The sequence below is a fragment of the Archocentrus centrarchus genome, chromosome 21 (genome assembly GCF_007364275.1).
Source record: "Archocentrus centrarchus isolate MPI-CPG fArcCen1 chromosome 21, fArcCen1, whole genome shotgun sequence".
NCBI classification, from domain to species: Eukaryota; Metazoa; Chordata; class Actinopteri; order Cichliformes; family Cichlidae; genus Archocentrus; species Archocentrus centrarchus.
Genome location: NC_044366.1, coordinates 12,040,684 through 12,063,588, shown reverse-complemented (window position 1 = coordinate 12,063,588; position 22,905 = coordinate 12,040,684). Strand labels below are relative to the sequence as shown.

At 38.9% G+C, this 22,905-nt stretch overlaps 1 protein-coding gene across 1 annotated transcript in view; it reads right to left on the bottom strand.

The window, feature by feature from the left end:
- LOC115800114 (general transcription factor IIF subunit 2-like) overlaps positions 1-22,462 on the bottom strand; it is a 78,133-nt gene extending 55,671 nt beyond the window's left edge. The window contains exons 1-4 of the mRNA XM_030757364.1: positions 22,343-22,462; positions 20,389-20,462; positions 20,048-20,066; positions 17,845-17,989 (exon numbers count right to left, since the gene is read on the bottom strand). Coding sequence (XP_030613224.1) covers positions 17,845-17,989; positions 20,048-20,066; positions 20,389-20,462; positions 22,343-22,408 — 304 coding nt within the window. The 5' untranslated portion in view covers positions 22,409-22,462. The remainder of the gene's footprint in view (positions 1-17,844; positions 17,990-20,047; positions 20,067-20,388; positions 20,463-22,342) is intronic.
- Between the last annotated feature and the right edge of the window lie 443 nt (positions 22,463-22,905).

The window sequence follows — 22,905 nt, the reverse complement described above, 5'->3', positions numbered from 1 at the left end:
ACACACACACACACACACACACACACTAAATTCAAAGTGTATTAGTGTATGAGCATTGAGTGTGCACCCAGACACATCTGTGTTGTGTGATTTATGTGCAGAGATGCAACATTAAACTACACGGAGGCAGATTCAATATATTATAATGATGTATATGTCTGCATGTATCCCATCTCCTCCTTAACAGGTGGGCCAATCTGAACAAAACTTTTCACTAACATTGTCACACATAACAGTCACCAAAATTTGTATGTGTGACGAAATTTTGTTCGATTTACCACTAAATATGGTATGAAGAATTTAAATTCTTCACTGGGTTTAAAATGGTTTTGAGTATGTCATGTTTGTAAATGAGAACTGGTTCTCAAACATTTTACCTGGTAAAATAAAAGTTTAAAAAAAAAAAAAAAAAAAAAAAATTGAAGATCCACAATGACATCATCCACTGGTACAACCCTAACCATTGCAATGCACCCATACAATCTATGGATGCAGCTTGCTAACCAGGCCTGCTACCGTTAGTGGATAACTTACCACTGCACCTTCTTCTAAAATAATACGTTCAATTTTCTCTCTAAAAACCCAACATGACACCTTCCGAAAAGCTCAAATCAGTGCTTTAACAAGACTTCTCAAACCAATGGGGAACATCATGGTGACTACATCCATCTTTTAAATACAGTCTGTGGTTTTGACGACATGACACAATTCCTCTTGGTTACGTATCATTTATACATAAATTTTTCAAATATTCCAAATGCCTTGATTCTTTATGCATAACTGCACACATCACCACCAAGTGCATTTAGCTGAAACTGTCCCAACCATTTATATCACAGGCTTTAAAAAAAAAACAAAAAACTCTGTGTAATTCATCAGCACCACAAACTACACCCTCCACCATAAGCAGTTAACACAAGTCTACAAAATTTCCAACAAAAATGACCACTGTAACCTTCATCATAGAGGGATCTACTGCATTTTTTTCTGAGTCATTTGTACCTAATAAACTGGGCACTGAGTGCATGTAGATGAGGCGGTGCTGTCACGATTCTGCTCAACTTGCAAGTAATTGAGCAGCACTAAATACATTTTTCATTCCTACACAGTAGGGTGCATGAAAGCTTTTAAAACGTATGTGTTGATTACTAACAATGGATTCTTACACTCTCAATGTGAAGCTACCAGTGCGAACGTGACCTGAATAAACAAGGGTGTGGGGGGGGTCATTGGAAAAAAAGCATGGAGCTCAGGTGAGCGTCTCCAGATACATAAACACAGCAAAACAAATGCCAGCTTGGAAACAAATTACTTCCAACGATACCTGTGACATTATATTTTGAGAAATATGCTCTGTGCTGTGAGAGAGCACTGCAACAGGAGAGAGCTGACAGCTTCAACCAGCCCTGACTATGCGGATGCCCAAGAGGTTTAAGCCCTGTGAAAACAGCGAGTCTGAAGCTTCCCATTGGATTACCGCAGGCGTTACACAGCCTTGACTCGCCTAACAAAACACAGAAATACTGCTCTTTGACGTCAGCCATGGAAACAGCCCAATCTTTCCACTATTAGTGCACAATTTCCAGCATGACGAGAGGATGGCTGAAATCTGGAGATGAATGCCAATAATTCATACTGGAAGCCTGATGAACCCTTCTGAATGAAGTCAGTTGGTAGTGTCGTCTGACTACAAAGCCATACTTGTCTCTAAAAAGGTATCCAGTCAAGAGAGATTCCTCGTTAAACCCTCAGCAATTCATAAACCACACTGTGGAATGAACCTACAAAGCTAAGCCACACACACTCCTTCAATAAAACACCTACGACAGTCTGCCCAGGATCCAACCAGCAGCCTGCGCACTTCCAGAACTTTTGAGCATGATGCTACTGTGCAACAGGGATTTCAAATAACAACACAGGACAATTTCTGCTTTATATTTAGCCTGCTTACAGCCCTCTGAATTGCTGCCCACATCTCCACTTTTGTCAGCGATTCTCTCTCAGAGATCTGATATTGTTGTTGTAAAAGGATGCATCCTGTTCAGAACAACAGCCAAGCCAATCAGTATTTATCAGTCAGACAACAGATGGTGACTTTATCAAGCTGTCGCACTCCAACACACAGGGTCACATCTTAAATATGGAGCTGCAAAGTGGGAGGAGGCCCTGGTTTTATAGATGTTCTTATTAGGAATCACAGTAGTAGGCACTTCACAGTATTCAGAAAACGTAAAGGAGTGATCGCCATTACAGACATTGTTTCAAAAGCAGCTCATTATTTCCTCCAAGCATGATTTGGCCAATGTGAGCAACAACAAATATTGCCCAGAGTGTCCCACGAATCCATCTGCATTTGTACTTAAAATTGACTTATGCTTATTTGTAGCTCCATATTTTCATATCTTTAAATCTTCTCTTAATAATTCAAAACAATTCTAATAATTTTGCTTACACTGGGCCTTGGTGCAGCCCCTCAATTCATACGCTGTCTAAATTCTAACACAAGTGTTTATAGCTCCATTCTCTTTAAGGCCACCCTCCCTTTTAAACCAGCTTTCTTCTGACTGGCTGCCCCTCACTGACAGGTTTGAACGACAGGTGGGTGAAACCCCTCTGCTCACGGCCAGACCAGATCGGATTTTTAAAACTTTGTCCACAATTAATCCACCACTGACACTGTATACATACACGAAGCGTAACAGGTGCCCTTTAAAGAGCAGTGTCTGCAGAAATATTCACCCCAGCAGGAACAGAGACCCTGCGTTGCTCCCAAATAAAGCTGGACAAAGTTAATATGCTTAATCAATCAAAGGATGTGCTGCTCACTCTTTGTCTTATTGTGGATTGAGGGTTTGAACAGGACATATACACTCACCTGTCACTTTATTAGGTACATCTTGCGAGTAAATGGTTGGACCCACTTTTGCCTTTATTCTTTGCGGCCTAGATTCAACAAGATGCTGGAATAATTCCATTGAGATCTTGGTCCAAACTGACATGAAAGCATCACACAGTTGCTGCAGATTTGTCAGCTGCACATCCATGACAAGAACCTCCTGTTCTATTGCATCCTTGGTTTTAACGAGTGGTTATCTGAGATACTGATGCCTTTCTATCAGCTTGAAGCAGTTTGGCCATGCTCTCCTCTAACCACTCGAATCAACAAGGCAGTTTCACCCAGAGAACTGCTGCAAACTCTCTCTCTTTTTGGACCATTCTCTGTAAACCCTACAGATGGCTGTGTGGGAAAATCCCAGTAGATCAGCAGTTTCTGAATATTTAAACCAGACCATTTGGCACCAACAACCACACTGTGTTCAAAGTCACTTGAATTACCTTAGCTAGCTGCGTTTCCTTCTGGGGTCTGCAAAAACAAAACTTCACATTGTGACAATGCACAATAACAACATCTCAACAAAAACAAAACACATACAGACACTCAAGACAAGCTCCTTAGAATACAACAATCAAACCTTATACATGGCAACTGCTTCCTTTACAAGTTCTTCCCGATGTTTGTCAAACTTTGTGACAACTTAACATTTCAACATAAATAAGTCTATTACTATAGCACACCCGTTAAATGGACTGGTTCTTATATAGCGTTTTTCTACTCTGAGTACACAAAGCGCTTTATACAACATCCCTCATTCACCCATTTACTCACGCCTAAGTGCTTTTTCACCTAACACACATTCACACTCCGATGCAACTTGGAGTGCAGTATTTTGCCTCTTCAGCTACAGCCAGGAGGCAGAGCAGCTAATTTTTGTAATTTCCACCTGTGGTCAGGAGCTCTGGAAAAGATACACTGTTTTAATATTTTTTTGTTTTGTTTTAATCCAGTGTTTCTGATTTCTCATGTTATCTTTCTCAGCAGTATATTCAATTCTTTCACAGCCTGAGACATTACTTTTCTTTTGACTGGAGGTAATACTTGATCATCACAGCATAACACAAAGTTTTTGAATGTCAGGGATATCAGTCTGTCTAGTTAGAAAGCAGGAACCATTGTTAATCCATTTCACCTGCTTTTCAAAGCAACCCCTAAAAAGTGTTCTGCAGGTGGTGGCCACAGACCATTGCGCTCTCTTTACCCCTTCTGACTGATTTTTCTCTCGTTTTGCTTTTTGTTTGTGTCCTTGTCACTGCTGATAGCATGAGACGGTACCTGCAGCCTATTCAGGTTGCACAGCTAGTCCAATTCCTCCAGGATGCTGCATCCACACATACCTCCACAAGGTGGTTTACTGTGTCTCCCAGCACAGCCTCAAGAATGTGAAGAGGATATCAGGCGATAAGCGGAGAGCAGAACAGGGCAGTAGAGGGACAACAACACAGCAGTGGGACTGGTATTTGCTCCTTTTTGTGAGGAAGAGCAGGAGGAACACAAAGGCCTACAAAATGAATTCCAGCGGGATACTTGTACATGTTTTTGACCAAACTGTTAGACTTCCATGAAAGTGGCATGGGGACCCGTCGTCCTTTAGCGGGACCTATGATCACAGCTAGCACTGGGCAGCTTGACTGGCATTTGCCAGAGAACGCAAGAACTGGCAGGGCTGCCACTGGCACACGTCTGTCATGTGCATTAAATGTCCTTCTGCAGCCTGTTAGGATCACCTTTCTGTATAAACTGAAAATTTGTATACATCATAAATGGAATCCTTGTAAGAAAAAATATTCCTAATAAATACAAGTAAGTAATATAGTAATCACTGTTTAAAAGTTAACCAAGATATTTATGCAGTTAAAATGTTCTATATTTACAACAAAGCACCTTTTGTACTACCTGCAATTTTTTTCATGTTTCCACTGCACCACTACTCCATAACACTGAACAATAATCAAATGAGACAATATTAAGCTGAATTACTGGTCTAATTAATCTTTGTGCTTAGGAGACTATATTTGTTTGGACAAGGACTAAAAACACACCTCCAGGCTCTGTAAGGGCTGTTTGACTGAAAAAACACAAGTGTTGGAGTGCTGCATCAGTTGACCTGGCTCCTAAAATCACTTTAACCAAAACCAACTGAGAGTTTGGGATGAGTTGGAGTGAGAGAAATGCAGCCAACAAGTACTTAGCATATGTGAGAACTCCTTCATGGCTGTTGTAAAGCTTTCCAGGTGATGGCCTGGTTGAGTGTGTAAAGCTGTTCATGTGGTGTTAATATAAAGCTCCACAACACAGAGATCGTCAAATGTAGAGGTGTGTCCATGCTTTGAACTAGTACTTTATTTTATTGTCAATTAGTGTTTCAGATTAAAACTAAATCTGTTCTTTTAATATGGTGGCCAGCAGGCAGGTTAAACTTTAAATACTGTATTTGGTAAGAAAATACTGTGCTTAATTGCTGGATGCAAAACTCAAAATAAATGTTATTGTCTAAAGAAGAAATCCAAATAATTTCAAAAGAAATCTTCTCAGAACTTATCCCTGGCTAGGATTACTCAAAAAATCCAAAAGACTAAAATAACAAAAGAGTGCCTCAAGGAAGAACTCCAAAAGCTCTTGTGGACACTCACTTGACTTAACTAAGAAGTTGTATATTCAACAGGAGCACTCACTGTGTCAGTCACCAACAAAACCAAAGTAAAACAAAAAACCAAATAGTGTCACTTCCAGATTTCTATTTTCAGGATCCTGCATGAGCCCCCATTTGTTACATTCACCTAAACGTCTAAGGAATGTTGAGAAGTAACAAAAGTGTCCATGCTGAAAGAAATGGGACAAGGACAAGGTCAGCACAACTAAGTTCTTTTTATTAATAATTAAAAGAAACAGACAATCCACTTTCACTGCCAAAATAAAGAAGAAAACATAAAGCTTAAAAGTTGGTCACTAAAAAACAAATAAAGTATAAATCAAAAAGGTTAAATGATCTGAGCACCCTCCTCTTCACTGAGCAGGAGTAAGCAGCCACAAACAGGGTAAAGGTAATGTAAGGAAGCATACGTTAGAATTATGAAAAGCATATGACTTCCATCTTTTCCACAGCAGAGGCAAACCCGAAGGACAGATGCCACAAACACTAGTAAACCCACATTTCCAACAGGGCCATATATTTCTGACACTGCCTTCAAGTTTCAGCAGACAGCAGGAACACACAGGAAGACAAGCATCTGCAAAGCTCTGCATTGACTTCTACACTAATTAGCAGTGCAGGGTTTGGACTCAAAGATCAATATTTATCCTAAGAGTTATAGTTCTTCTCAACTTTGGACTATTTGCATTTTTTTTTTTGAATATCTAATCAAGTAATCAGATATTTTAACGCTTTATAATATAAGAGGAGTCAACTACATTTTCATAAACAAATATGAGTAAAGGACTGTTATATTCAGGTGTGAACTTACTATAGGTCAACTGTACCAGTTTTAGCAGCATTACCTGGTGATAAATTGTGCAATTAGTTTTTTTTTTCCCTCAACACACTATATTGCATTGCATGTAGCTTTAGCAATAAAATATCTGACACTAATAGGCTTCAGAAATCTATGATTAAATTGAACACAAGCTCTGGCAGTGGCCCTACAAAATAAAACATTTTTAGAGAAGGTTTTACATCCACAATATTCTCAATAGACCCGAATACAAACCAGAAACATACTGCCAAAAGAGAAAGACTAGGATCACACCTGAGTCTTTCAACCAGAGTGCAAAGTTGTAATGGATCTTAAAGTGCATCCTGTAGGGTTTAAAACACCAATAATAAGAGTACAAACTGTTCTGTGTCTTTGAATAGTTTCAAAGCACTCAAGGACTGCAAAGTTTAAGTGAAAGCTTCACAGAGACAGCTGAGGTAAAGTCCTGCTGTAGCAGAGCAGCACATTACATCTGGCTTTCTTTTCTCTTCTGCACGCTACTGTTGCAGCTAAGCCTGTTGCTTAGCAACCTCTTAATCAATACCTGGTTCTTTTGCCGGAAGAAAGCAGAACAACGAGAGGGGAAATAATGGAGGAGCATTTAGCTAGCAGCCTTGCAGGACAAAAGGCATGTCAGGCACCATTTGTGTTCGTATCAATCAGGGATGGTCACAATTAAAAACCTTTTACAATTGTTGGATCATTGAATACTTGTATAACAGAGGTGGAGGAATGCATTATACAGAGTCTGAAATGTTTGGATTATAAGGATTAGACACTGCGTGGTTGGCTAAATTACATATTTCCTTACAAGCAGACAGGGATAAAGCTGGCCCAGCCAACTCTGGGATGTTACAATGGAACAAATGTTTGTACGTCACTTTATGTAATTTGCATATCACTGCCACACAGTTTTAGATATTTTAATGCTTAAACTCAATAATTCCCTAAGATGGTGGTGTTTTAGCTTTGCAGCAGTTGTTTGTCAGTGATAAATCATCACTGCAGTTGCTTTTAAGAATTAGTTTTAGAGTTATTCTGTCATGAACTGAACTGCATGGCATTTTCATCTGTTATATACACAGGTCATAAATAAAGATGGATGTTGCTGGCTTGAGGATTTCTATTTTGAAAACCTGAATTTGGTTTGTGGCCACTGCCATGCGTTCATCATGAGAATATCAGACATGACGCTAGGTTTTTTTGCTTTGTTAACCCAGGATGCTTTTCATTATGCTAACTTATACGTTCTCGTGTCTTCTCTCCCAATTAAAATTAATATTGAAACTATTAAAAACTAAAATGTGCAAACTCAGATCAGAAACTAAGTAAAAACCGAAATTTTAAAAAGTCAAAACTATAACTCTGTGTTATATGCTAAATACTGAACCCCAAGTTGCTCTGTGGAGTGTGAATGTTAGACAGAAAGCACTTGGGCATAGAAAAAGTGCTTGCGTGAATGGGTGTGAATCAGTGAATGAAGGCATGTTGTATAAAGTGCTTTTAGTGCTCGAGTAGAAAAGCGCCAAATATGAACCAGTCCATTTACTATTCCATTCTTAATCCATAGAGTTTAATATGATGTTGGCCCAACAACTCCTGAAAAACAACCCCACACCATAATATCCCCCCTCCATCACTTTACACTTGGTGCAGTGCAGTCAAACAAGTACCCTTCTCCTGGCAACTGCCAAACCCAGACTCTTCCATCGCCAGATGGAGAAGTTTGATTCGTCACTCAAGAGAACACGTCTCCACTGCTCTAGAGTCCAGCGGTGGTGTGCTTTACAACCACTGCGTCCAACGCTTTGCATTACGCTTGGTGATGTAACGCTTGGGTGCTGTTGCCTGGCCATGGAAGCCCATTCCACGAAGCTCTCTACGAACTGTTCTTGAGCTAATCTGAAGGCCGCATGAAATTTGGAGGTTTGTAGTGACTGACACTGCAGAAAGTTGGCAACCTCTGTGCACTATACACCTCAGCATCTACTGACCCCCACTGTCATTTTATGTGGCATACCACTTCATAACTGAGTTGCTCTCATTCCCAATCACTTCCACTTTGTTATAAAAACCACTAACAATTGACTGTGGAATATTTAGAAGCAAAGAAATTTCATGACTGGACTTGTTGCACACGTGGCATCCTATCACTGAGAATTCACTGAGCTCCTGAGAGTGACCCATTCTTTCACAAATGTTTGTAGAAGCAGTCTGCATTCCTGGGTGCTTGGTTTTATACACCTGTGGCCATGGAAGTGACTGGAACACCTGTATTCAATGATTTGGATGGGTGAGTGAATACTTTTGGCAATATAGTGTACCTTAAAAAAATGATAGTAAATAACACTATAGAAAACAGTAAATACACTTGATTACAAGATTTTAAGGAAATAATACACTGTTGACAGTAGTTATAACACCACTTATAATGAGCTATGTTAATTAAGTTATTTATCTAAAAATATCAAAGATTCCTCTATATCAAGATTTATATCTTGTGAGATTCTGTGGATAATAGTAATAACAGGTAAAGAGCAGCATCTGAAGAAATATTCACCCCAGCAGGTAACAGCACCAGCACCAGCCAGTCTGACAGGTGATCCAACTTAATTTAAGCAGATTTCCTCAAACTTTAATTATAATTCAAATGAAACACACACACACACACACACACACACACACACACACACACACACACACACACACACACACACACACACACACACACACCTGAAGTCAATGTGCCACAGCCTGGTAGAGAGCAAATTTTGGCTTTTATGGTGAAAAAACACATGAAAATACAGCACAAAGGTTTAATTTATGAACATGTCAATTAAAAACACATTATGTAACATCTATAATGATTGTGCATATTTATTAAATTGAGATTAACAAGGATTCAAACCCAGCCAATTTGGGGGTGGGGGGCACAAACAACTTTACTCCTAGTGCCGGTCCCAAGCTCACATAAATGGGCATGCTTGTGTCAGGAAAGGCATCTGGCTTAAAATCTTTGCCAATTCAAACATGTAGCTTTTGAAGAATGAGATTTCCATACTGACGGGGTTAACAAAGGGGTGAGAGTAGGGACTTTAAATACATTGGCTATGACTGGTAAAGCTGGCTGATATGATAGAGAAAAGGAAGATGGATATATTGTGTGTGCAAGCGGCCAGGTGGAAGGAAAGCAGGAGCATTGAGTAGAAGATGAAGTTGTGACCAGGATTTGTCAAGTCAGGTTGAGCAGTTTGGAGACAAAGTTAGAGAGGCAAGGCTGAGATGGTTGGGATATGTAGAGGAGGGATAGTGGATATATTGGACAAAGGATGTTGAATATGGAGCTGCCAGGCAAAAGGAAAAGAGGAAGACCACAGAGAAGATTCCTGAATGTAGTGAAAGAGGAGATGCAGAGGGTTGGCGTGACAGAGGAGGATGCTTGGGATAGGGTGAGATGGAGGCAGATGATCAGCTGAGGCGACCCATAAAGGGACCACGCGAAAAGAAGAAAAAGGTTAAACAAGGATTCACGAGATGGTAATATAGTAGAAATTTGAATACTGATAGCTGATTATGTAATTTCCCAAATTTATCACATAAAAATCTATTATTTCAAAATCGGCTTCGTCCGAGATGTCAAGAATCTGTTAACATTTGAGTAGGTGAGGCAAAAAGTGTGAGAGCGAGAGTGCAAGTGCAGATCAAACCGATGCAGGCGTGTACGCGCAGGTACAGTTAGGCTGAAAAGCTGCTGTGTAATTGTATGTTTGCGTGTGCGTGCATGTGTGTTTCGGAGAGCGAGACTGTGGGAAAGCGAGTGGGAGACCGTGTCATACAGTACACCTTCCTGTGGGCGAGTGGGGGTGGAGCTGAGCGCCGGTCAGGTAAATAGAGACTACACACCACCGCATCTCAGAGGACATTATCCTACGTCTTGTTTCCAGTGCACTCTCACAGTCAAGCCAGCCATCTGGAGCACTGACACCTTCTAGAAAAAAAAAATGAAGAGGTTTGAACGCCTCCTGAATGCTGTTTCCACATTCACAAACATAAGATTATAATCTGATGATCCTCTGACACCTGTACCCACCCACTACTGCTGCTGCTGCAGACTAAAGCCTTAATGTTTTTTCCCCTCTTTTTTTATTTTGTTTAATTTTTTTTTTTGCAACTTATAAACTTCTGGTGAAAATTTGCAATGCAGCACGTGTTAAAGCGTTGCGGTTTATGGTTTTAATAAAAGGACTGAACAAATAGATAAAAGCCTTGAAAAGGAGAAACTGGAATATCCATTATCACATGTAGGAGGTATTAACATGCACATGCAAGTGTGGGTGCATCTAAAGTGCGTGAGGGCGGTGATAGAATAAACCTCGATAAGGAGAACACTTTATTTTAATTTTCATCACAGTTTGGTAATAGTTTTCTGAGACAGATTTGGCTGATTAAGGTGATATAGATTATTATTCTACTTTTTGAGCAAACTGCAAATTATCATGAATGTAATTAGGTTCATAAGGTTTTGGAAAATGACATTTGGAATGAAACATGTGACTGAAGTGCAACCTTTCAGCTTTAATTCAAGCAGTTTAACAAAAGTATTCCATTAAATGGTTTTTCAGCCATCATTAGGCTGAAAAACCAAAATCAGAGAGATCGCAGAAGCTTTAAGAGTGTCCAAATGAACAATTTGGTATATTTTTAAAAGAAAGAATGCACTGGCCAGTTTAGCAACACCGAAGCGCCTGAAAGATCAAAGAAGACAACTAAAGTGGATAATTTGGCCAAATGCTGCAATACTAATGACCAAAACCAAAAACTATATATATAAATAAAGTAAAAAAATCTGGGATATTCTTCAGTAGCTAAGTCTGTCACCTGATGTCCATGCAATATAGCCACTTTTTACTGCAGACAAAACTGAATGCAGAGAGCTCCACAAATAAGCAGCAACTGAAGGGGTCTGCAGTAAAGACCTGGCAGAGCAACTCAAGGGAGGAAACACAGCATTGGTGATGTCAGTGGGTTCTAGACTTCAGGCATTTTTCATCCAAGTATTAAGAAAAACTTAAATAATTTTAAAGAAAGATTCTTTTTAATACTTTCAAGCCACTGGAAATGGAAGACTATGCATAAAAGCATCTGTAATTCCTGAACAGTTAATGCAGTACTTTTGTTAAACCCCTTGAATTAAAGCTGAAAGTCTGCACTTCACTCGCATTTTGATTTTTTGATTTAAAATCCACTGTGGTGGTGCACAAAAGCAAAACTACAAAAGCTGTGTCAATGTCAGTCTACTGGCCTACACATTTTACCCAAATTTAATTTTCTTTCCGACACGGTCACATTGGGTTCCATTAAACCATTTAAAAGGGTTGCATAATACTCTCAAATGCTGGAGGATGTATTTGTTTTTTTGGACACGCAAGTTGTGGAGGATTTGAGAAGTGATCAGTTTCTGTGGAATGAAAAATAAATAAAAAAAAAGGGGGGGGGGGGCAAATTTGTGATTTGTGATTTTTATCAAAAGAAATACTAGTTCAGATCTAGAAGTACAGGGATTTAAATCTATTTTCACTGAAGATTAAAAAATTGAAGCCAATTTGAAGTATATTTCCTCTAAAAGAAAAAAAAAAAAAAAAAAAAAAAAAAAAAAACACTCCAAAAGTGAGTCCTCATACACTCCCATTTTAAATTGCCCATATTAATAGCATTAAATAAACATGTTTACAGCCTGGTACAATTTTTTTTGGTCTCAAGATGGTAGATAGTTTAGATCTTAATAACAACTGTACAGGGGTCTGTTTATAACTCACCCGTTTAAAGGCTGCAAGTGTAAATTATTAGGGGCACAACATGGTTGCTTTTACACAGACCTTTGTAGATCCATGCGCACATGCTGTAGCTGTATATTGTCACCAGGGGGTCATCTATGGGATGCTCCTGTTAACAACTGAACTTACATCTGTTCATGTTGTAAATCTACTCTGTGACTTTCCTTCAGCAAACTAGAAAAAAATCCAGAACTCCAGCCGAGAGCAAACACCAAAGTGTCTGCAAAGCTGACATGGTGCATGTGTTGGCATTAATGGTTTGGCTACACCGCCATCTTCATGTCAAACAAGATGGGAAAAGAAAACAGCTCTCAAAATCTATTGTTACTGATGTCCATGTATACAAGCTGCACAGCCGAGTCACTATTTACATGTCAGTCATATAAAACATAGCACAAAGCAGCAGCACTGCTTCAATTTCTCTGTAATATAGTCCAACATTACCTTATTTTAGGGCCATACCATCTCAAATCAGGGTTGGGGGTAAGAGTGGTTTGGGTCCTGCATCGTACTACCAATCATGCCATGTGGGCACAACAACTTGGCCTTGCAAGACTACTCATGTGAAATGAGCTACTAATCCTTTTTTCAATACTCTTAATTGTTTTGCCATATTTATTTGTACGCATGGAAAATCTTACATTGGTACTTGTTACCTTTTTTATGCATCTTAGTATGTTTTAATCTTTACCTGAATAATCAGTCTCCTCCAGGGGAACGTGCATGAATACAAAGTGGGCCTCAAAGGGGCGCCTGGGTGGCTTAGTGGTGAAGCTGGCGACCACATACATACGCCACGTTGCGGTGCAGGCGGCGCGGTGCAGGCGGCGCGGGCCCGTTGCCAATTTCCCTGCGTATCTTCCCCCGTATCTTTCCCCCATTTCCTGTCACTCACCACTGTAGACAAAAGCCGCTGTGGCCAAAAAAAAAAAAAAAAGTGGGCCTCAAAAATGAAAAATATGTATATCCATCCATTCATCCATTCTTTTCTGCTTATCCTGTTCAGCTGTCACAGGGTGAGAGGCAGGGTACACTCTGTACAGGTCGCCAGCCTGTCGCAGGGCTAACACAGAGAGACAGACAGCCATTCACACTCACATTCACACCTATGGGCAATTTAGAATCATCAATTAACCTAACCCCAGTAACTAGGGCAGCACAGTGGCGTGGTGCCTCACAGCAGGAAGTTCCTAGGTTCTGTTCCACCTTGGCCGGGGTCTTTCTGTGTGGAGTTTGCATGTTCTCCCCGTGTTAGCGTGGGTTTTCTCTGGGTACTCCAGTTTCCTCCCACAGGCCAAAGACATGCAGTTACTGGGGTTAGGTTAAATATGTATAAATTTAACAAAATTATTATTTTTTTATTTATAATTAGAGTATCATTTGGAAACTCCTGTATTTTGTTCAATTTAAATTAGAATATCTACTAACATTTTTTGTTGTTGTTTTGTGGTATAACTGGTCATATTTGCTCAATCCAGCATGAATGTTGAATGAAAATATTATTTTCTTAATTTTGTGATTAAGAATTGTAGTTAAAAAAAAACAAAAAAAAACAATCTAAACATTTTAATTTGCATTATTATAAAATACAACTATATATAAAATTCAAAAAAAATTTTCAACTAGCCAACACGCAGACATTTTTTTAAAAGTATTTGTCAAGAAAGGTCAGTGAAAATTTCAGGCTTTTATCTTTAATATTTGTTTAGATATTCATTTCCAACCATCGTCTCAGGTTTCAAAGTGCGAATAAATGTGATGGAAGCGGGTAGTTGTTGTATGAAGTGAAAATTTCACAATCACTATACATGTCCAAATTTTAAACCATAAAATAAACCATAAAAAGCAAATCAGAGGTGGCTGAGCAGAAAATGTTCTAAAAATCTGATGATTTGAGATGAATGGATCTTCTGTTAAATTAATCAATCAATATAACTTTATTTGTCAAGCAGCTTTCATAAAATTTAGTGCAGTCAAAATCTCTTCAAAGTTGACAAAAATGGATGAAACAGAGAGGATTAAAAACTAAATGGATATAACATATTTTTGAGGTTTGCTGTAGTAAAAGTCTTGCAATTAAAAAAAAAAACAAAACTATTTAGCTGTTCTGTTGCTGTTGGTTAAAAATCACAATTTCTGTTAGTTTTCTCTACAAACTGACCATGAAATGTATTCAGTGCTCCATCTGGAGCGTTCCCCTCTGGGCAGACTTCTGGTCTCCAGTCAAAACCAGTTTGGTAACGCCTGGGGAATGCTCAAAATATACCTCCACCCAACTGTGCGTCCCCTTATCTCTGTTTTAAAAAAAAAAAAAAAAAAACTACCGCAAACAGTAATTTTGTTGTTACTGAGCCCTGGCACCCTGGGAGCTGCAGAATTGCTCTTGACATTTTGCTGATTTGAGCACCCCACCCCCTGCTATTTATTTACCTTTTCACTAAATGGAAGTTTTCACTGAGCTGAGGTACCATTTCATTTGATTTATTTTTTTTTCCCCATTTTTATTCCACGTCAGGGAGCTTTTCTTTCCATTTTCTAGTAATTTAACTTTCAGTTATTCCCCTTTGTATTGCTTTGAAATAATAATTAAATCCAGTTCATTATTATTCACTTTGATTCGCTTGACATATTGAAGGAGTCAAAATAGTTATCCCATTAAAATTAACATCCTAATCTATTGTGATTCACAGGTCACACACACTCTCAGACACCAAACCATACACTTGCAGCTATTTTTAAGCTCTTGGTCTGATGCAAATCCCGACAAATCCCTTTGGCTCAGAAAGCAGTATGACACATCGTGCCTGGCAGCAAACGTCCTCCACAAATCAGAAGCCACTCTGAGTATTCTCATGAATTTTACAGTGCAATCAGTGCAGAATTTATGAAAACCAGCTTTCCATCAGAGCGAGTAAACCTAAGACACTTGAAGGCTACTTAAATGTCATATCCTGAGCAGATTCACAGCTTTTTTCCCCCTGCATTAGTTGTCAACACGGCAGCTTAGAGACTTTTCTCTTGAGCCATCTTGATCAATACTTCGCACTTAGAGGCACTGGAAAATGGTTTTTATGGTTGGTTTGACAGGAGCTCATTCCACAATATTAACATAGGATATAACACGTGCACGAGAAATGCTGAACTCTGCCTTGAATCTAAACTGCAGTTCTTCCTGTTTTTCTGTGATATAACAACATCTCTCTTCTTAATCAGACAGTGCTACCTCAGAAAATGACTCAGCACCCCATTGACCTAGAAAATTTAGCTTTCTGAGTAAAAGCTGTATTTTAAACCATTTTAAATCTCTTCCTACCCTTAAATTATAATGGCTGGAAAATCAAGTCTGGACATGCGTGTAGGTAAGGTTTAGACGAAGGTGCTGTCTGGGTATAGCACACAGGAGGTAACACACACAATGCCTGTTTTCTTGCTGTGAATTGTCCATATCTGCTATAATCTCATCAAACTCCATAAAGCCAGATTCTGGTCAAGACCCATAGTGATCCTGATGTGCAAACTGGTCCTCTGTCCTGGGTTTAAAAGTGAAAGACTAACCGATCTCTCAAGTAGCTGATTCCCGTTAGAGTTTCCTGCAAGATCCTCGATGCCAAGTCTCTCTGCTTTATTGGGCAAAGCAAATAATTAGAGGCCTTAAGGCCTCAACAATCTCTATTCTCTATCTTCTAATGGGTGAGAAGCCTGGCTCACTGGCCTGTAGCCAGATGTGGAATATGAGCAGCCCAATGTGCCACTTCTTGTAAGAAGAACTGTAGGGCAGGATGAACTGATCCCAGGAAAAAAGGCAAAACAGACACCAGGATGTTACCACGGAAGCTGGAACCAGCTAATGAGTGCATAACAACTCACCGGCTAAATCAATGAGGTGGCCATCACACTGACTTTCTGCTATGGAGCTAGGAGGTTAAAACCAGTTTTATATCTGATCTGACTGAGTTGGACATTTGAGTTCTCATATACAGCTCCACTGGGTAATTAAGGAAAAAAAAATAACTGAACCACAAGTAAAAAGTAAACAGTGCTTAAAAGCAAAATTTAAATGTTAACAGTGGATGTTCATGTTATGCATGGACAAAGTTTTAAATAATGAGTACAGGTAATCCCAGTGTGCTGAAAGCTCATAATTCATACAGCTCCAAGTGCAGTTTATTCAAGTCTTGGCTCTGTATGATGTCAGTGACTGTAGTTATCCCTAATATGGTCATCTCAGTCAAACAGCGAGCTGCTGAAACCTTCTGTTTGTGAGGTGCAGCCAATCAGAAGAAAGCTGGCCTTAAAGGGCCAAGCACCACATAAAACAGCTTGTTTGAAATTAACCCAAGGGCTGCACCACTGCCTGGTATAAGATATTTAAATCAGATTTTTTTAAACTGTGAATTATGTAAAGCACTCTAATAAGAGTCCAAGAATAAAAATATAAAGATGGAAATAGGCTTATTAAGCCTCATTAAAAAGTGGTCCCATGGCCCCAGAATCAATCTGCTGGACAAAATTAAGAAGTATTTGTGCCTCCTCTGCCACACAATCTCCTAAAATGGGCTCACTCCTATAAGCTGTCTTAGGAATGCTTACATTGACTGTTACAAACAGTGGAAACAAACAAGCATTACACCTGCTTTATTGGAGAGCTTGTAGCTCTGAATATGACAATATTCAGAGCTACAAAAATATGACAAAAAAAAAAGACAATTACCGGCGGCCGGCCCTCAGCCTGCTGGCAATGCAATCTTTAGAGGGGACGAATCCCCTGGAAGTACAAGTTCTATAGTAGATCATATAATTAGCAGGTCTCAGAAGATCTTAGTGGGGATTTCATATGAGCCTCTGTGACTTTATTCACCATATCAATTCAAAAGCAAATGACTAAGTAAGAACCAAGAAATGCAAAAATCATAAATATAAACCTCTGAGAATATGGTCACTTTCTGTGATTGGCATTATTATGGTAAGAACTATAGTTGGACGTTCCTTTATGACCATATAGGTTTCTGAAAAATATTCTACTCAACTCAATAATATGTCAAAACAGTGCTGCATGTGTTATGTGCCATAGAAATAACATTGAAAGCTGAGTTACTTGAGTGATTAATCAGATGAGCTATTACATATACATCCAGCAAATTCTTATCCATCCTAAAAGTCCTGGTTGTTTGTAAGTTAAACAACTTTTTGATGCAATTTTTGCTGGGTGGTCAGAAAATGAAAAGACAAGTTACTAGAACATTAGCTCAGCGACCTTGAACTTCAAACTCATCCAAGATTTTTTAGTAGCTGTATCTATGGTATCAATTTAAAAACCCTGCATTGCCTCATTCTTGTGTTCACAAACTTGGGTGTCCATACTGCTCGCCCTGTGCTCAGCAGGGTGACAACGTTAAAAAGTTTCTTTAATTATTATACAAAAAGGAATTTTCAGATTTTGTCCCTCTCATATCATACACCGGTCTTTCTCGACTTTGTTAAGCACCATGGTGCGCTACAGAACACTGCAGGAATCACATACGCTCTCAAATCTATTTCAGTTTGAACCCTCGAGGCGGCTACCAAACATGTTCCAGATGGCATTATCCAGTGTAAGAAAGAAACACAGAGACGAGGGTTGGAACAGCTGGTTCAGACTGACCTGTGTCGCTCTGGCTGAAGACCGCCAAGGTCTGTCCACCCACTGTGTGCACTGTGAAGGGATGATCCTTTGGGACCTGCAGTGATGCATCATTCTCCTCCACAGCATCCAAGGCTGTCAGCTCCTCATTGAGGCTGAAACATGCCTGAGAAACAAAGCTGGAGGTCAAACACGATGCACTGAAATTGTATTGATCTCTCAGAGGGAGGTGGGTCAGTGCAGCAGCAGACAGTGATGGGATGTAATAAAGAAGAAAGAAAGAGCTAAAGAGCTAGAAAGAACAAGCTATGGTGTAACTTTGATTTTAAATATAGAATATAGAGGTAGGTCTGCAGATATTTGGACAGTGACACAATTTAATAATAATTTAATAATTCCAGCTCAGTATGCCACTACAATAGATGCATGATGAAACAACTGAGTCTCAATTCATATTAAGTGCAGACTCTCGGCTTTAATTCAAAGAGTTAAACAGCTTTACATTAGCCTTGAAAGCCACTTTAAATACATCAGACAACGTAAAAAATTGTCCTTATTTTTAATACTTTGACAAAATAACGGTCTGAAATCTGAAACTTACGACACCACCAATAAATGGGTTTTCTCCTTTGTGATGTTTTGTCAGGTGTTCTTTAAACCTTCATTTTGTTTTCAGCATGTAAAATACAGTGTTATATAAATCTAGGGCCACCTTTCATTTCTTTATATTTTGACAGGAAAATGGAAAGCAGGTGCAGAGATTTATGGAAACATGCAAACATACATGGAAATACAGTATATAAGGCAAAAAACAGTCTGTATAATTCTAATGACCTTCAAAGTCAATATTTGGTATGACCGCCTTTATTCTTCAACACCATGGTGCATCAAAGTCTGACTGCACTTTTCTGTGTTCATAATTTCATCAGTTTTAACAAGAACCAACACCACTGGCTTAAATGCAGCTCCAAATGATGAGAGCCTCAACCATGTTTTACAGATAAGTGCTGACAATCACTCACCTCTCTCCCGACTTCCTGCATGTACACTGATGACGATTTGAACCTAAAATTTAAAATTTGGATTCCTCACTCCATCAGACCTGTCGGCACTGATTTTCAGTCTAGTTCTTGTGTAATTTGGCTTTTCTCCCAGTTTCCCTTCCTTAAGAATGGCTTCTTGACAGCTGCCCTTCCACTGAGACCATTTCTGATGAGGCTTCAGCGAACAGTAGATGGCGCAACGAAGCAGATGCCACTTTTTCTTTTGTCCTCCAGTTTTCTCAATTTTTTTAAGGATACACTGCACACTGTCCTGAGATACGTCAAGGTATCAGCTAACAGCTCTTTAGGAATTGCCTTGTTTGTGCAGAAGTGTAATTTTATGTGGGTCAAATTGTGCTCTCTTTAGTATTTTTCAAAGATTCAAAGAAATTGTGTGTTTTCATGACAAGCCGCAAGTAACAAAGACACTATTTAAAATTGGTTCTTTGCAAAGCTGAAATCAGATACAAGGACTGGACTAAAAATGAAGCAGCCAATGTCCAAACCCCCCCCCCCCCCCCCCCCCCCCCCCCCCCCCCCCCCCCCCCCCCCCCCCCCCCCCCCCCCCCCCACCCCAAAAAAAAAAAAAAAAAAACCTTCAGAAAGCCTGGAGAACAAGACCACTAAAAAAAAAAAAACCCTACAAGAAAATTGGGTTCCTTGGAAATAAAGCAAAGAAATGAGAGGTGGCTCAAGACAGTTTTATATGCTGAATTAAGCTGGAATCAAGTGATTGATCAGGTATTACAAAATATTTTACTTTTTTACCTTCAAAACACAATTTGAGTGTGTTATATAAATCACTTTTAGTCTCTTGAAAAAGAGGCATCAACATACTAAAAGGTGTAACCCCTAAACCATTCATCCTAATTCAAAGCAAATACCTTCAAATTAAATCTAAGTCTGCACTTTAAAGCCACAATTCATCAGTAAGTGCAACTTTTTGCTATGCAAGTAAAATAAAAATAGAATTAGTGTCAAAAATATTGGGCCCAACTTTATGCCGTATGAATGTGTAAAAATCATTAGATGAATTGTTCCTGCTAATCTAAAACAAGGAAAGTAACCAAACAAACAGCTGCAAAGGTCTTTAAAGGTGATGTGATCATAATTAGAAATCAGTGTGTTGTATTCAGACCCACAAACCAAATTTGTACAGCTCTCTGTGTGTGCTGACTCACCTCTGTTTTGCCTTGCTTCCTGTCAGGATTGTGAGAAAACAGAAGTGAGCTAAGGTTAAGCTTTGTAACTCATTAATCTGCCATTCAAGTCACTAATGACAATCAGCTACAGTACAGACAACATTCAGTCTATGATGATAAAAACTCAAAAACTGCCATTTCGGTTACAAATAATTTTTTAAAACAGCTGCTGATCAATTTGCTGTCATCAGCTAATCACTGCAACTCTAATACTAATAACCAATATGAACACACACACACACACACACACACACACACACACACACACACACACACACACACACACACACACACACACACACACACACAGTTGTACATACTTTCCAATGGTAATCTTTCCAACTTCTCCCTTTTCTGCAGCTTTGTCCCACTGCTGAGATAAATACTTGGGAACCTGGAGAGTGATGCAATAGTTAAAAGTGGTCTCCTGTATCAATAAAACATTAAAGTAATACCAGAGGCATCACAAAAAGGCTGCAGTCGTGTGCTCTTGGGGTGGATGGAATTTGTGATTTGGGGAGTGGCTCCGCTGAATTTGCTGTGTTCCTGTGTGGGAATAAGCAGATGATCGCTCCTAGTTTGTTGCTCAGTGTTTAAACAACACATTGGTAGCTTTGTTCAGTATATAATACTCTTCCTGACCAATATAATCAGCTATTTGCTGATATTTATCTGCTGTGAAATACACCAGGTTTGCATCATTGAGGTGACAACAAATCGCACTGACAGGGTTTCAGGAGAGGAGAATTTACTCCCCACGAGTTATTTTCAAAATTTTGAAAATATGCCATTCCTGTGTCTGACTTCCTGTCCTCATTGTTGCTTCTTTGAAAAATAGACCTGGTGCTGTTTTTTAAATATGTTGCCGCACATCTAATGGAATCATAAGTAGCGCCGGACCCGATATAGGACCAATAGCAATATTTGGTGATTTTTAAAAATCTGATATTCCGACATATTGGCTGATATTTTTCTTCTTCAGACACACAAAAACAGATTTCCCCTAACAGTTCTTACATATAGTTATTCAGTTGTTTATGCTCCGCCCTGCCCGACTCCGTTCGGATCAAATAGCTGTAGTGTTTGTGGCTTTTCAAACACGTTACCAACAGGGAAGGTGCACAGTGCCCTCTGGTGGACAAACTATGCTGCACCAACGCTCATAACATGGTTGAAGGGTGTTTCTCTCATTTGTTCTTCCATATTAATTTACTGCTGTTATAAGTACAGATACTGATGGATTGGCAATTCATCACATATCTTTGATCCATAGCCCTATGATCAAATTTTTGGAGGACCAGTGCAAGCACTCAATTACTCTTTTATTTAATCAAGGTTTATTTGTCTCTACAAGGCTACTAAATGACAAAAATAAAACTGAATAAACTGAAATAAACTTAATTTTACATCAGTGCATCACTGCTCTGAGGAAGCTTGTCATATTGCCACTGGGAAAAAAATGCCATCTAGAAGTCAAAATTTCTGATTATGATCTCAAAACTTCGACTTACTAACTCAAATGTCTGAGAAAATAACTGAAAATTGAGAAAATAACTTGAACTAGTGAGATTATAACCCAAGGAATTTTTTAAAGGCAGAAACAAGCTTCCATACTTCTAACAAATAACTTTCATAACTCATCTCAAAGCTAAAACCTTTATACAAATTAATTTAATAAAACCTATTTGCATTACATGACATTGTTATTTACTATAACATCAACAGCAGGGCGATTCTACCTTTATTTTATTAATATTTTCATGAAACCTTTTTATGTAGTAAAACGATTTTGATCTATTACATAGGATTAAGATTCATTTACAGAAAATTTTTCCGATTACCACGACACCACGTGAATGCACAATAAACTCATACATTACCTTTACACGTCATAGCTTTTCTCCTCACAAACTGACAAACTCAGTTCGTTAAAACTCCTAATGTACGCCAATAGATACTAACATTTCTTTATAAAGAACTATTTACCGAATTGTTTCCCAACTACTCACATTTTGTTCGAATTTACAATCGTGAAGCTCGTTTTTCCGATTATTCAGAAACCGCGTGAATGCGGAATAAACGTTCAGTCCTTCAATGAAACTGACAAATTTCGCTAAAATACCTAAAGTAAGATGGATGAGTAAAATCTTTCCTCAAACCACTGCCTGTGTGTACAAATACACTAACAGTACTTCTTAAAGTCATGTTTACCAGCCGTTACCGTCTGCAAAGGTGACATGAGGTCGTGATTTGCTCATTTCCAGGTGCACAAACCTTCACAAGCCACACGCCTTTACTTTGTTTGACTCCAGTTAGGTCAATCTCCGTTTTGTCTGACATTGTTTTAAACAGTAACCGAGAACTTGGTAAATAAGTAAGCACAAACAGGGATGCCCGGATGGTGAGGTTTCAATTTACTCAGGAGTATCCAATTAAGCAGAGAAGCTTCAAAATAAAATTTCCTGTTCCAGCTTTCAAAATAAAACTGATAGAAATACTTGCACAGAGATCTTTCAACTGAATGCTGAGTGTCGAATTATTATGTAATTGTTATGTAAAATAGCCTGAGGTTGATTTATGCCTCGCTCCTTATCCTTTCTTGGACAAAAGAAAGCCATCTTATCTTCTTCCATTATCTGCAGCTTCATTCAAACACACACATTACAATAGGCCCAGGGTTGTTGTTCTTATTATCTTCTTATCGCATAACATCCTCAGGCGTGACCATTTATGTAGACAAATTTTCAGCACGCAACAGCTTGATTAATGAATGACTGTTTGCTCTTTAAAAACTTCATTTATCACTGATCTGCTGGAGGAGAGGTAATGACAAGGCT